Source organism: Aulonocara stuartgranti, assembly GCF_965226115.1.
Source record: "Aulonocara stuartgranti genome assembly, chromosome: 17".
In the NCBI taxonomy this organism is placed as follows: domain Eukaryota; kingdom Metazoa; phylum Chordata; class Actinopteri; order Cichliformes; family Cichlidae; genus Aulonocara; species Aulonocara stuartgranti.
Genome location: NC_138953.1, coordinates 20,181,370 through 20,195,637, shown reverse-complemented (window position 1 = coordinate 20,195,637; position 14,268 = coordinate 20,181,370). Strand labels below are relative to the sequence as shown.

The following is a 14,268-nucleotide window of genomic DNA, read 5'->3' as shown; positions in this document are numbered from 1 at the left end:
ATGAACTCTGCAGGTTGATGTTGGTCTCGGAAAATGAGCTCATTACAAAAAACCCTCCAGGAAACAAACGCAGTCAAAGTGAGAGGAAAATACACCCTCAACACCTTTCAGTTCAAAGGTTTTGCATATCAGGAAATACAAGAACTTCTATAAAAGCAGACAGTTGCTGTTCTGGAGCATTCGGGTGTGTGTTAACAAAATACCTACAAGCATCAACATCAGTCTTTGAAGGGTGAAAAGGTCATCGCCAAACAATTTGACACCCATCTTTGTACACCGAGAAAGACTGTTGCCAGCCAGGTAATAAGTGAAAGTCCCAGTAAATTCAGAACGTGGAGTGTTCAGCGAAACTGAAAAAAAAAAAACAAGTGCTCCATCTACAGGCCTCAGTTAGCATGTTAAAGGTTATATGACATTACAAATAGAAAAGAAAGAAACAAGCATGTCTTGTTTGGAAGGGTTGCCAGGAGAAAGTCTCTTTTGTCTAAAAGAAATACGACAGCTGCTCAGGTTTGCAAAGTTGCATCTGAGCAAACCTGAAGAGTTCTGGAACAATGTCTTTTGGACAGACGAGACTTAAGCGTTTGGCCATAATGCCCAGAGCCTTGTTTGGTGAAGGCCAGATACAGCATATCAGTGCAAATGACTTATTTCTACTTAAAGCTTAAAGGTAGTGGTGGAGAAGAGTGGACTGAAATTCCTCCAAAACAATGTGAGAACTGATAAAGTCATGCAGAAAACCATTATTTCTTAGTTTATTGTTGCCAAAGCGCATGCTACTGAATCATGGGTGAAGTTATTTCTCACACTGCTTCTACATTTTTGCTTGTTTTTTGTTTTGTTTTAAAAAAAAAACCTCTGTAATATGACATGTTGTTCTTCATCTCGTGATTTTAAAACCTAGAAGACTAGATTTTATTTTTTAAATTAAATACTCATGCATAAAACCTGAGACAGTAAAACATCCTGGATTTACACCAACACCATCTTTAGCTCCTTAGATTTCTCCTTTAACTCCTAATGGACATCCTGATTTTTATGCTGGTGTGTGTGAAAGATAGATGTCATTCATTGGACCCACTTTTTTGTGAAAACAGACTAAATTTAGGAAAAGAAAATAGAAACAACAGAAATCATGACATTCTTTTCTAAGTAAATATGATTCTAAAGGTGCCATTGACATGAACCTTTCACCAGATGTAGGTAACAACCCATCCAATCCACACATGCCAAAAAAAAAAATCAAACCTTAGATGTTCATAAATTATGTGAAATGGCGTAGTGAAAAAGCACTGAACGCATAAAGAAAGGGAAGTGTAAAAATGCATCGAGTGTCTTGACTCCAGCTGAAATCAGCTGGTTCAGTCCCAACTGATGACCTAAAAAAACTGTCTCATTACCAAGGTGTCACACAAGAAACATCTCATAATGGGTAAAACCAACAAGCTCTCTCAAGATCTTCACAACCTTATTGTTGCAAAACTTTTAAACCAGTGAATGTTCCAGTGAGCGCTGTTGGGGCCATAATCCCACCACAACCACGTGCTCCTCGCAAAACTTCAGACAGAAGTGAAAATAATTATCAGAAGAGTTATCCAGGAGCCAAGGAGCGTTTGTGGAGAGCTAGACATGAAGGTCAGCAGGTACAATTCCAGCGACATGGCCTGTATGCACGCTCAACGCGCAAGACTCCATTGAGGTGTGTTTAAGGTTTACTGAAGAACATTTAACCAGCCTGTGAAATACTAGGAGAATATAGTCTCATCAGATGAGACCAAAATTAGTCTTTGGATGTCATAATACACAAACCATGTTAGGTCAGAAGGCACTGTATGTTGCCTTAGGAACATCAAAACACCGCACCAACTGTGAAGTCTGGAGATGGGAACATCACAGTGTGGGGCTGTTTTTCAACATACCTCAGAGCAGAAACAAACTAAAAATGTTTTTATAGACAACAGTGTTCCCATCACTCCTTCTACTTGTAACATATTCAAACTATATTAGTGGGTGATATTTCAGCTCCGTGTTATCAAGCCAGTTGGAAGCATAATATCAATTTTAATACCATTAATGAAGTTGTTAATAATACAAGTATTAGTTGCTATAGATACAGCATTAAATTCTTAAATAGAGCTTTTAGCCTCCTTGTATGTTTTGAATCAATGAAATTTTAATTGGCATGAGTTAATTTGTCTTTCAAATATGACAAACACTGGGTGTGAGCATTTAAGAAGTGTAATCTTAAATTACAGGGGGTGATGGTGGCATTAAGGGTTTAATGTACGCTTGTGCACACTGGGTCTTTGAGGTTTCAAGGTGAGAATGACTCAGACTCCTGTTTTTCACGTGTGACCTAATCGACTTCAGAGCACACATCTCCACCTGCAAGTGATAAAGTCCCACCTCAGTATCTGGTAATTTCTTAATCTGGGAAGCCCCTTCTAATATGTCTTTAGTGGATTCTTTTACAACTGTGTCGTTTTATGTAGTGTCTGTTCTCCAGTGTTTTTTTATATCGAATCAAAGACGTTTAAAATATAAACATCGATTAGTCTTTCTTTAAATATCTTATATAAATATAAAAAAAACTTACTGCACTCTGTAAGTTTATATTCAAGTAATTTTTATATTAACACCACACATTTAGAAAACCAGCAGAGAGTGGGAGTTCTGTAAACGCTATGACCTATTTCTAAGTAACCACTTACAAAAACACAAAAAGATTTAAAAGAATTCTTACCGACCTGCTTTCAACTTCCTCTCGTCTAGGTGCACCTCTTTGTGGTTCAGAAACTGTGATGTGAAAATGATGTCTCCCAGAAATGTTCCTTACCAAAACCTCAACTGCTTGAAGTTAAAGGCCATGACATCTGCTAACCTTCCTGCAGTCACGAAATGGCAACATGCTTCAAAGAAAAAATCAGATTCATATAGATATACATTTATTTATGTATTACATTTATAAATGATGTAAACTGTACTTAAAAGGTGTACGTGACATTGTTCTAAGATATTTTAGTGCAACAGTATTTGCTATCAAACTACATAACATTTGTTCTTTTTAGACTTCTGATAAAGAAATTAAAGGTAAACAATATCTAGTGTCATATATATCAGTCATCTATAAAGTAACTGAGCACTTTATCAGGAACACTGTATTAAAAACTCTTTAAAAACTCTGACTTTGGAGGTTGTGATCCTTTTCCACATTACAGGTGACGGCTGCACATCCAAAAAATCAATCACTGCTCAGCCACACTTCAGTTCTGTTTACTGGATTATGATTTGCTAAATGAGTTGATTAAGCCTGACAAACTCAGCGCCATAACTCCCAAACAAATTTGAGATACATTTTTCTTTTTTGAATGATGCTTTTATCATTATTGTGGAAACGGCTGTTAGACTGCAGTAATGTTTGTGTGGCATTTTATTTCAGTGTGAGATGCTCCAGTGTGGTGATGTGTGAGTGTTGCTCATTGCGGCGTTTTGAGAGGTGTGCTGTTCTTCAAGATATGGCATTCAAACCACTAAGATGATATTAGATCAACCAAAGAAAACTTCACCACCACAGACTGATTCTCTCATACATGCAGATCCAGTTTCCTTTTTTAGTTGACAGCAGCGGCATGCGGTGTGGTCTGCTGCATCATTTTCAATGCTGGACATTTTTGTGCATTCAGTGGTGGTTATTTGAGGACACTGCTGTGTTCAGCTTAGAGACGGCACGATACCACCTTTTTATGTCCGATACCGATATCATAAATTTGGATATCTGCCGATACCGACATGAATCCGATATAGTGTTTTTTAATCAATAAAAATGTTTTTTTTTTATATCTTGCTGCATTTTGTATAAGTTCATACTCAAGTTTAAAAAAACAACAACAACAATAAAGCTATTCTGTTATACCTGTATGTAAAAAAAATAGTTCATAGTTTCACAATACTAATCAATCTAATAAACTTAAACCTACACCATCCTCCCTATTCTGGTATTTTAAAGAGTACTTAGTGGAAATATTAAACAACCTAACTAATAGGGTTCCAACTCCCAGCAACAAAAAAATAAATTAATTAATTAAAAAAAGGGAACCACTTAATCGACATAATAATTTTATCCCACAACTTAGACATTCACATTATTCACACTCTCATTACACATACATATAGGATCTTGGGGGTGGGCACAATCACGGAGTCCAAATCACCATCAGGGTGTACACCTCACCCCTGGCGTCGTTGCCCACCTCTCAATTTTAAATACACTTAGACATTGAGGGCTATCAGGAGGGACTATGCGCTTACCTGCTGCTCCTTGGCAGGTAGCTCCATGCCCTCCTGGGTTTTAATTACACCTTAGAACACATATGCATCAACACTACAATGAGCGGGTGGAGGGAGGTTTGGAGTCTTCTCCCACCCCCGTTCTCTGCGGCCTGCTGGAGAGAACGGGGGTGGGGAGCGACTGCGGTCTGGGGTGTGGGGCCTCCCTGCTGCTACGGAGTCGGGGTGGTCTGCCTCTCCCCACCGCAGGGAAAAGGGTAACACCACCTGGGTCTGGGTGCAGTTCCCCCCTCCAGGGGCAAGGGTACCTAGACCCGGTTTGTAGAGTACGCTTGGGGAGTGTGATCGTGTGTACAGCGTCTCTTTATGTCTGTCTCCACGTTGGTTGAGTGTGGAGTAAGTGTATATGAGAGCATGAGGGTGGGAATGGATGTTTGTGTCTGTGTGTGCCTGTATGTCTGTGTCTATATGTCAGGTTGGGTACCAGACGCCACCTCTCTGGGGACACCTCAGGCCCTCCAAGGTTTGGAGGCCTATCTCCACCTACCACCACTTCCCCTGCCGGTGGCGGACTCCCTCAGGTGTCGGTGCGTTGGTGGTTCTTTGTGTCTGGGGGTGGGCGTCCAGGTACACACCGGCTCACTCCTTGGCGGCCGCTTATCGGGGCCTGGAGCCTGGGGCTCGCTCGGGCCCCTTCGGGGGTGGGGTGCCCCCGGCCTCTCGGCCTGGGGCTCGGTCACTCAGGCACAGCTGGCGGCCGGCGGAGCTCACGGGCGCGTCACTGCAACTCCCCCTGGCTTCTGCTCCGCGGCTGCTGAGTGAACCCTCATCTGGGACTCTCCTCAGCTCTTACTGGAACAGTGGCGCGGCTGCCCCTCTGTTGGTCTTCCATGGTCTCTTGTGTTCTGGGGGCCTCTGGATGTCTGGAGTTTTGATCTCCTCCATACCTGCTTCACGCCCTGGAGGACGGGGCTGTGGCCCCCCCACACTCCCTAGCAGATCGTTACATGGAGAAACCTTTGGAATACAAGCGCGCTGATCCACACAGGTATGCACACGGGTGTTCACTGCTCGTAGACCCAAATTACACCTTTCTTGGCTGCTACTTCGAAGCACATCTGTCCTGCGTGCTGCACAACAACATTGAATATTTAGTATTTACTGCTGTTTACACTTAGCTAGATTAATGCGATGGTGTTGTGTTTAGTATGTTGCTTTGTTTTTGGTTTTTTTGTCTTTTTTTTTGCTTGTTTTCTATTCTTCTCTCAACAGGTGATCCAGGAGATTTTTATTTTTTTTTCTCCCCCCCTTTCTCACTGTCCCTCTCCCCTTCTGTTTTTCCTTTCCTTCCTCTTTCTTTCTCCCTTTCCTATCTCTCACTCATGTCTGTCCCGTCGGTAACATCTGAAAATAAAATATAATAAATAATAAAAACAAAGATCGACCAAATGGACCAATACGGCAATGCCACGATGATCCATTTGGCAAAGTAAATCCATTGGGCATCCTTGTTGGTCTTCAGACAACAATTCCGATGGCTAAAGAACCAAATGGGACAGGCGAAAAAAAAAAAATAATAATAATAATAATCGACATAATCAACCTTAATTGGATGCAGTGTGGAAAAAATTGCACAGAAACCAATTATTTTTCAAAAATAATTAAATAGATTCAACATCTTTCTTCAACAGAATTGCAGACTGCACAGCCTTCCCAAAGTACTATAGCTTACTAGGGCAGCGGTCCCCAACACCCGGGCCTCGGACCGGTACCGGTCCGTGAGCCGTTTGGTACCGGGCCGCGAGAGTTGAGGCTCAGGTGTGAAATGTATAGTTTTCAGGGTTTTAATCGGTTTTCAGCGTTATTTTGTTATCGTTTTTATCGTTTACTCGGTTTTCCTTGGTCTTTTCACGTGTGTTATGAATAAATCTTTTTTTCGGTACCGGTACTAGTTTTATTTTTTTGTATTTATCCGCGACACCTTAAAGGCCGGTCCATGAAAATATTGTTGGGTATAAACCGGTCCGTGGCGCAAAAAAGGTTGGGGACCACTGTACTAGGGTATATTAGACTTAATAGTTACTATATACAGTAATGGACTCCTATTCATTTTACTTCAAATTAAAACTTCAAAAGTGCAACGATGTTTTCGATGATGCTGCTAGCTCTGCTAACAGTCAGCTGACAGTGTACCGAGCTCACAGTCTCGGTGTTCCAGGCTAACTGTTTTTTTTTTTACATTAACCAGTTAGATATGTTTACATATTCCACTCTCCGTGTTCCAGATGCTTAGACAAATGCATAGATGCATCAATATTATCTTCAGACAACAATGAAGGAATAATGATTTTAATTAAAATTTTGCCTTGTCTTGTGTCTCCATGTTTCTGTAAATAACAAGCCGACATTTTCCTCACGGCACCACTAACCAGCTTGATATTCCCTCAGTTTACATGCATACAGTACTTCCTGCTCACCTGTCAGCTGTTAAACACCTGCTGCTGAATCTGGAAACACATCACCTGGTGATAGTTGCAGTTTAACGTGGGCAACTGCTCAATATAACGCAAATTTGTGCACAAATTAAGTAGACCTAAATGTAGTTTGTTTTCTGAGCGCAAAAGTGCTGGAGCTTGTGTTTCTCTTAGAGTGACTGATGTGGGTTAAAGATGACAAACAGGATTTAAAAGGAGGAGATGGACACTACAGAGCACTTTATCAGCGGCTGATATCCGGTTACCAGCACACAGCTTCTCTGAGTTTTAGCAGTCAGTGTCAAGTCAAAATGTATTTCTATAGCAATTAAAATTATATTACAAGGTGTAGTGCAGGCCAAATGAAAGTCAAACTAATTTGCTTCAGTAGATGTTAAACACTGGACATAATTCATTCAGGTTCTGTTGGGTAACGTTTAGTTCACTTTTTTATTTACAACTGAGAAAATCGGTTTGGCTCAGATTAAAGTTAAGTTTCATTACTGCATAATTTTACTGAAGTTTAATGTCTGACTGGAGCACATTTTGGACCATTCACTTTTCTTTATCTGGTGTTCATTTTTGTTATTTGTTGGATTTTTTAATCGTTTATAATGAGTTGAAAGTGTGATAAGTTCTATCTTCCTTTAGCTTTAACTTTTTGTGCGATGGTTTGCATCTTCCCCCGCCTGTTGGGTGCTACCGCAGGTTCCTTTAACGGTAAAAAACATTTCGTCGACATTGTTGTGTTCGTTGGGGAAAAAACTTACAAACATACAGTACAGCACTTCAGAGTCACACTGCCAGCAATCAAAGATTTATGTAAATTTGACAAGCTGAATGCATTTTTTACAGGACCGAAGACACAGAACGGAGGAGATTGATTGACAGTGGTCTACAGCCGATCAGGACGCAGAACACAATGCAAACAAACAAACAAAAAAGCATGCAAAATTGCACAAAAAAATCCACGAAACAGCGAGGCCGCAAAAGGTGAACCAGGTTATAGCGAGGGACCACTGTAATTGACTTTTGTCTTTGGTTTTCTATTTGTATTTTTTGCTTGTCTTGATATTACATGTTATATTTTTTTCTACTCTTTTGTCCGTTTTCATAACTTTTTATTGCTCCTGTGACAAGTGAATTTCCCCAAGAGGAATCAATGGAGTTCTTATTTTATCTTATCTGTGTCATGTCTGCGGTGGCAGAGGAATTATAGAAGAATGAGGACCCAAGCTGACTGGAGGATGTTTTGAATGGAAAGTGAGCCTCTGGTCTGGTAAAATGGAGGGCCAGGAGTGACAAAATAAATAAATTAAATACGCCATTAAATAAATAATACATCTTTTATTAATTAATAACATTTGAATGAATGAATTAAATCAATATTTAAATAATTTATTAAATGCCTATTCATTCAATTTAAAACATTTAATCAATTATTTCTTTATTTCAATTTTTATTTAATTAATGACACATTTAATTATTTAATTATGTATTTATTTATTTCATTTTGGCCGTCCTGACCCTGTGGCTTTGTTCTTGAATTAATATTATCTGTCAGCCTCACCCATCAAAGTCAGGAGGCGAGGTTAATGCTGATTGAGTCAAAACCATTGCTTTGGCCTGGTGGCGTTTCTCAACAACAACTATGAACATGTTGAAAATAACTGAACCGTGCTTTGAAATACCCTATTACCCCTTTAAAATTGTTTTAGCTGAAAATGTAGCGGTTTAATCTTCAGATATCTGGTTGGTTTGTCCTATTTCCAAAAGTGCTTCAATGATTTTGGAGATGTCTGCCCAGCCCAGTCACATGGCAAAGCATGTGATAGACCCACTCGCCTATTAAACCGCAGACAACTGCCATACACAACTGGTAGACAACTGTCCTAAAACTCTGCTGACTGTCACCTTGTCATGATCTGCGTGGCAGATCGTCTGGAGGAGGAGGATTTGAACCCAAACGCAAGCATGGACAATAGCGTAGTTGTGAGAAAATTTATTAACAATGAAAGGCAAAATAAAAACCAAAGCAGAGCATTGCAGGGAACTATGCAAACAAAAACCTAAACTGGGAACAGCTACAAAATAACAATGAAAAGAACAAAAACCTGCAATGAGAAACTTGAAACATGAAAACCTGAGGTGTGAAACCTTGGAACATGGAGAAACACACGGCAGAAATACAGGGGTAGACACACAGACGAACCCGCGACTACAACAACTGGGAGCCTCGACCCAGTGACGAACCTCAAAGTGGTAATCTTGCAATGTCTCCAACCACCGGGCTAGCTGTCCCTCCGGTTCTTTAAAGCTGAGCAGCCAAGTGAGGGACGCATGGTGTGTGCGCAGGAGGAACTTCTTCCCGTAGAGCTGGCGATCGTGGCTCAAGAGTTCAGTTATTTTTAACATGTTCGTCTTGTAATCGGAAGGTTGCCAGTTCGAGCCCCGGCTCAGACAGCCTCGGTCGTTGTGTCCTTGGGCAAGACACTTGCCACCTGTTGCCTACTGGTGGTGGTCAGAGGGCCCGGTGGCGCCAGTGTCCGGCAGCCTCGCCTCTGTCAGTGCGCCCCAGGGCAGCTGTGGCTACAATGTAGCTTACCATCACCAGTGTGTGAATGGGTGGATGACTGGATGTGTAAAGCGCTTTGGGGTCCTTAGGGACTAGTAATGCGCTATACAAATACAGGCCATTTACCATTTACTAATTTAAAGTAACTTACCCAACACTGATGGTTACATGCATTCATTGCTAAGAACTTCGCCACACACTAAGCGTGGGGTCATCTTCTATGCCACTCCAAAAAGAATCCAAACTTGATATAATTCAAATCATATTTCCTCACTGTTTTGTAGTGGTGCAACGGATCAAAACTCTCACGGCTCGGATCGGATCACGGTTTTAAGTCATGGATCAGATCAATTTTCGGATCAGTAAAAAAAGAAAAAGACAAAAATTGAACATTTACTTTTTTACTTATTGAAGTATGTTTTGCCTGTTAAAAACATTAAACTCTAGGCTCAGTCCACGCAATTATTAAAAAAAAAAATATGGTACAATATAGGTCAGTATAGGGCTTTGTATCTACCACTCAATTCAATTCAATTTTATTTATAAACCGCCAAATCACAACAACAGTCGCCTCAAGGTGCTTTATATTGTAAGGTAGACCCTACAATAATACCGCTCATTATATCGCACTCCGGTGTGATATAATGAGCTGTCACGGTCACGTAGCTTTCCGTTGACCTGGAGGTCCACCCATTTGTATGGGTTAGGGCAATAGAAGATGCCTGGGACAGTTCAGCCATAACTTAAATCTTTTCCTGCTCATACATGCCTGGAATGATCTTGCCATTAAAGTGGATGCGCAACGGGATATCATGGCATGGCTCAAGCACCTTCATCATAGTTTAAACCCCTTGTTTTGGACAATGGAATACAGCCTCTCATCTGCAGCTAAACACCCCAGTAGCTTTTGTAATAGCTTTAGCCTGGTCGGACTGGGCAGGAAAGGGCTGCTTAAATACCTTAAATCTGTTTATATGGGCTTCCCCAGATAGCAAGACGACATTGAATTGATGTTGATTTTTCATCCGATCCGTCGTTACGGTCAGGGTTGAAATGCCAATCTTATAACAACATTGAAATACTGTGGTAAACCGACGGTCTTACTATAGGGACATTGTAATGATGTTGATTTACCGTTGTTTTTTTGTCATTGATATTTGATCTATTTGTAGTCGACCAGGTGGCAACAACAACATCGAGAAAATGTCTATTTATAGTTGACCATCATTCCGCGCCGGTCACCATCAAAAAGCCATTGATTTGTAGTTGAGCGTTAAATTGCATTGCAACTGAGCGGGTATAAAGTACCGGAGAAAGTAGATTTATTGTTCTTTTGTTATCAATGATTTCTGGTCTAGTTCACCAGCTTTAAAAAATCATGTCGACGTGCAATTTATGTATAGTTGACTGGGAAATTACAGCAGGGATCACTTGGACTATTCCACAGCACCCCTCTCACAGTGGTACATCCCTCCAGGTAACCAAAACTTTAGACTCAGTTCGAATGCTCACGCGGCATGCCCACGTGACTGTACGTTGCATGCTCACCTAACTTTACGTTGCATGCGTACATGACTTTCCGACACAGCTTTGCAATCTCCCCAGCATGCAGTCTGATGTCGATGTCTTCCCTATAGATGGTATGCTTTTAAAATAGTTTTAAAGCTGCATCACAATGTCATTGTACTCTTATCTTCAAAACACCAATTTATACTCCTGAATGTCATCTTGTTGTGATTTTTTTTCTGTAGATTCCAGAGACTCTGTGAGGCCACTATTACAAGGCAAGTTTGAAAATCTTGGAATTTCACAGTTTACATGGTATAAATGGTAAATGGCCTATATTTGTATAGCGCTTTTACTAGTCTCTAAGGACCCCAAAGCGCTTTACACATTCAGTCATCCACCCAATCACACACACATTCACACACTGGTGATGGCAAGCTACATATACAAATATCAAATATATGTGACAGGCAAAAACTAGTAAACACTTTTAACAGTTACAACTACCGTAATTGTCGGGCTATAAGCCGCTACTTTTTGCACAAGCTTTGAACCCTGCGGCTTTTAGTCAGTTGCAGCTTTTTTATGGATTGTCCAAGATTTTTGTGATATCGTAAGAGGATTTATTTTGTTTGTTCCGCTGTTGTACGGCACTACGTTGACTGGCAGGAGGGCATGTGATCAGACACACAGTATCGGGGTTCAAGAGTGGTATGTTGGTCACGTGTCCATTCGCCAGGCAACATAGTGCTGTACAAGTAGCGCGAAAAACAAACTTCAAATTAACGCTACGCGTTCAGCGGGAGTCGTGGATGACGAGCGGCGATAAACTTGCGAAAAGCAAGTTATGCTCAACTCCACCGGTGGAACCTGACAGCGTGGAAAAGTGTGAAAACATCCATGATCACCAACGGATTTCAAAGGGCTGGACTGCTGCATTCAGAGGGGGTTCGACTCTGACACTGACAACGAGGATTTCTTTGGTTTTGTAAGTGACAACGAATGAAAGAAGCTGAGAGTGGATGACGTAGCCATCCTGAGCCTGTTCGTATCCGACACTGGAGGAGAGGACTTTGGTGGTTTTAGTGCGCAGGAAGATGGTGGTGAATGACTGACTTTTCTTCTTGTTAAAGCCATGTCACTGCACCTGAGCCTAAAAGGTAGTCTGAATCTATTTTTCTGGTGTGCTGCAGGTTATTGTTATGTACTACATTTGTTACTCATTTATGAAGCACAGTACATGTTTCGTACTTGTAATTACCGCTACTTGTACATATACCTAAAAAGTTATGCAAATATGTACCCATAACTTGTTTTTCAAAATATTAATAAAAGTGATGTCTCCAAACAGCCATCTCTTTCCTGACAATTCCCTTTGTGCATATTCTCTTACATATGATAAGTCAACATTGAAACACCTGCGGCTTTTGGTCAGGTGCGGCTAATGTATGTACAAAACAGGATTTTCCACTGATTTTAGCTTGTGCGGCTAATATTCAGGTGTGCTTTGTAGTCCGGGAAATACGGTAATATTTGAATGCAGAATGTTACACCATCACTTATGGATATATTCGTTTTTCGCCTCCCACTGCTTAAGCCATTAATCTTTCTAGAATTGTTCTTTGAAACAGATGCGACCTCACAAAAGATGTTAACGATGCTGTCAGACCTGACCAGAGCAGTTAACGAACTCCGTGAGGAGGTCAGAGCCAACCGCCATCCCTGCTGCAATGAATCTGTAGATGCTGGGGTATTGCCTCTGGATTTGCCTTTGCACAACATTGAGGAGCTAAACAATGCAGGGGCAGCTCTTCAATCACCGGAGGCAAATAAGGCAATGGTAAGTATATAAAGGTTATGTACACTTTGTAACTATAAAGTGTAATAGCTATCAGATTTGATTAAAATACATAACATGCCTGTTGATTAAACACACAAGCACTTGCGTACACATTTAAGACATGAGACACGCTAATTCCATCTCTTAAAATGTGTCTATAGGTGAGGCGCTTTGCCTTGATTGGAGGGACCACACTGGAGGTGCGAGTCTGCCGCACCGCCAAACGAGCTGGCCTCGGTACTCAATTGGGCAGGGAAAAAAACAAGGACCAGACAGCAAAAAATGGCATTTAAAGAGACAGCGCAGTGCAGATGCATATTTGGTAAGTTTTATCATTTATTGTAGTTTTATGAGCCTACAGTAAACAATAAAGGGATCAATTGATGTGCTGGGTGTGTTTCACATTTCCTATGTCCGGTTTTTGCTATATTACTTTGTCTTTCTTAATAACAAGACTTTCATGTCCGGTTAATCTGGAGATGGAGTCTTTGGTCTTCGGCTTGTTTTGTCAATTAACAAGAGCTTATTCATGTGCTCTAATTCACTTTTTTTGTCTTTTTTTTTCTGTGTGTGTCTATTTTTGTCCTAGATGGCCTGACGCAGCAGGTAGGGGCAAACTCTATGTCTGAGTTTGTCTTTGCTCAAGCAGTCCAGAAATGGCTCAGATATGCTCCGGATTGTAAAAATTAAAAAGTGACGTGAAACATAGAAATCTTAATAGGAAACTTTGTCTTTTAATAAAATATTTTGCAAACGATACATGTCTATTGACCTTTTTTTTTCTTTTCTGTTCTCTGTTACATGATGTGTGATGCTTTCTGTTTTTAGATCAGAATCAGAATCAGAATCAGAATACTTTATTGATCCCTGGGGGAAATTATTTTTTGTTACAGTGCTCCATTTTAAACCAACATTAAGACAAGACAGACAATACGCTAACTAAGAATAGTACAATATATACATATATATACATACATACATACATAAGTCACTTATAAATAAATAGTTGGAAAAGAAACATGTGTAGCTGTAGCAGCAAACAGTGTGTTAAGTGGATGCGTTGTACAGGGAGATGGCCACAGGCAGGAATGATTTCCTGTGTCGTTCAGTGGTGCTTTTCGGTAATCTCAGTCTCTCACTGAACGAGCTCCTGTGACTGACCAACATGTCATGGAGTGGGTGGGAGGTGTTATCCAACATTGTCTTTATCTTGGACAGCATCCGCCTCTCCGACACCACCTTGAGGGAGTCCAGCTCCATCCCCACAACATTGCTGGCCTTACGGATCAGTTTATTAAGTCTGTTGGCATCTGCGACCCTCAGCCTGCTCCCCCAGCATGCAACAGCATAGAGGATCGCACTGGCCACCACAGACTCATAGAAAATCCTCAGCATTTTCTGACAGATGTTGAAGGACCTCAGTCGCCTCAAAAAATAGAGACGACTCTGGCCCTTCCTGTAAAGTGCTGTGGTGTTTTTAGCCCAGTCCAGTTTATTGTCAATGTGTACTCCAAGGTATTTATAGTCCTCCACAATGTCAACACTGACCCCCTGGATTGAAACAGGGGTCAAGTGTTTCCTGGTCT

At 40.9% G+C, this 14,268-nt stretch overlaps 1 protein-coding gene across 2 annotated transcripts; it reads left to right on the top strand.

The window, feature by feature from the left end:
• Positions 1-9,389: 9,389 nt before the first annotated feature.
• Positions 9,390-13,400, top strand: LOC309692904 (uncharacterized protein). 2 transcript variants are annotated; one of them, XM_082511783.1, is made up of 6 exons: positions 9,390-10,813; positions 10,942-10,976; positions 11,088-11,120; positions 12,474-12,682; positions 12,844-13,004; positions 13,272-13,400. In XM_082511783.1, the coding sequence occupies exons 2-5, from the start codon at positions 10,943-10,945 to the stop codon at positions 12,973-12,975; spliced, it is 408 nt and encodes a 135-aa protein (XP_082367909.1). In that variant the 5' UTR covers positions 9,390-10,813; position 10,942; the 3' UTR covers positions 12,976-13,004; positions 13,272-13,400. The 2 variants fall into 2 exon arrangements, with proteins under 2 accessions (XP_082367909.1, XP_082367908.1); XM_082511782.1 differs by having other exon boundaries at positions 9,390-10,976.
• The last annotated feature ends 868 nt before the right edge of the window (positions 13,401-14,268 follow it).

Bases quoted from the DNA above. Each gene is read 5' to 3' on its own strand.
- LOC309692904 (XM_082511783.1), top strand. From the start codon at position 10,943: ATGCAGTCTGATGTCGATGTCTTCCCTATAGATG. The intron at 10,977-11,087 runs GTATGCTTTTAA...TTTTTTCTGTAG, and splicing joins CGATGTCTTCCCTATAGATG to ATTCCAGAGACTCTGTGAGG. The intron at 12,683-12,843 runs GTAAGTATATAA...ATGTGTCTATAG, and splicing joins CGGAGGCAAATAAGGCAATG to GTGAGGCGCTTTGCCTTGAT.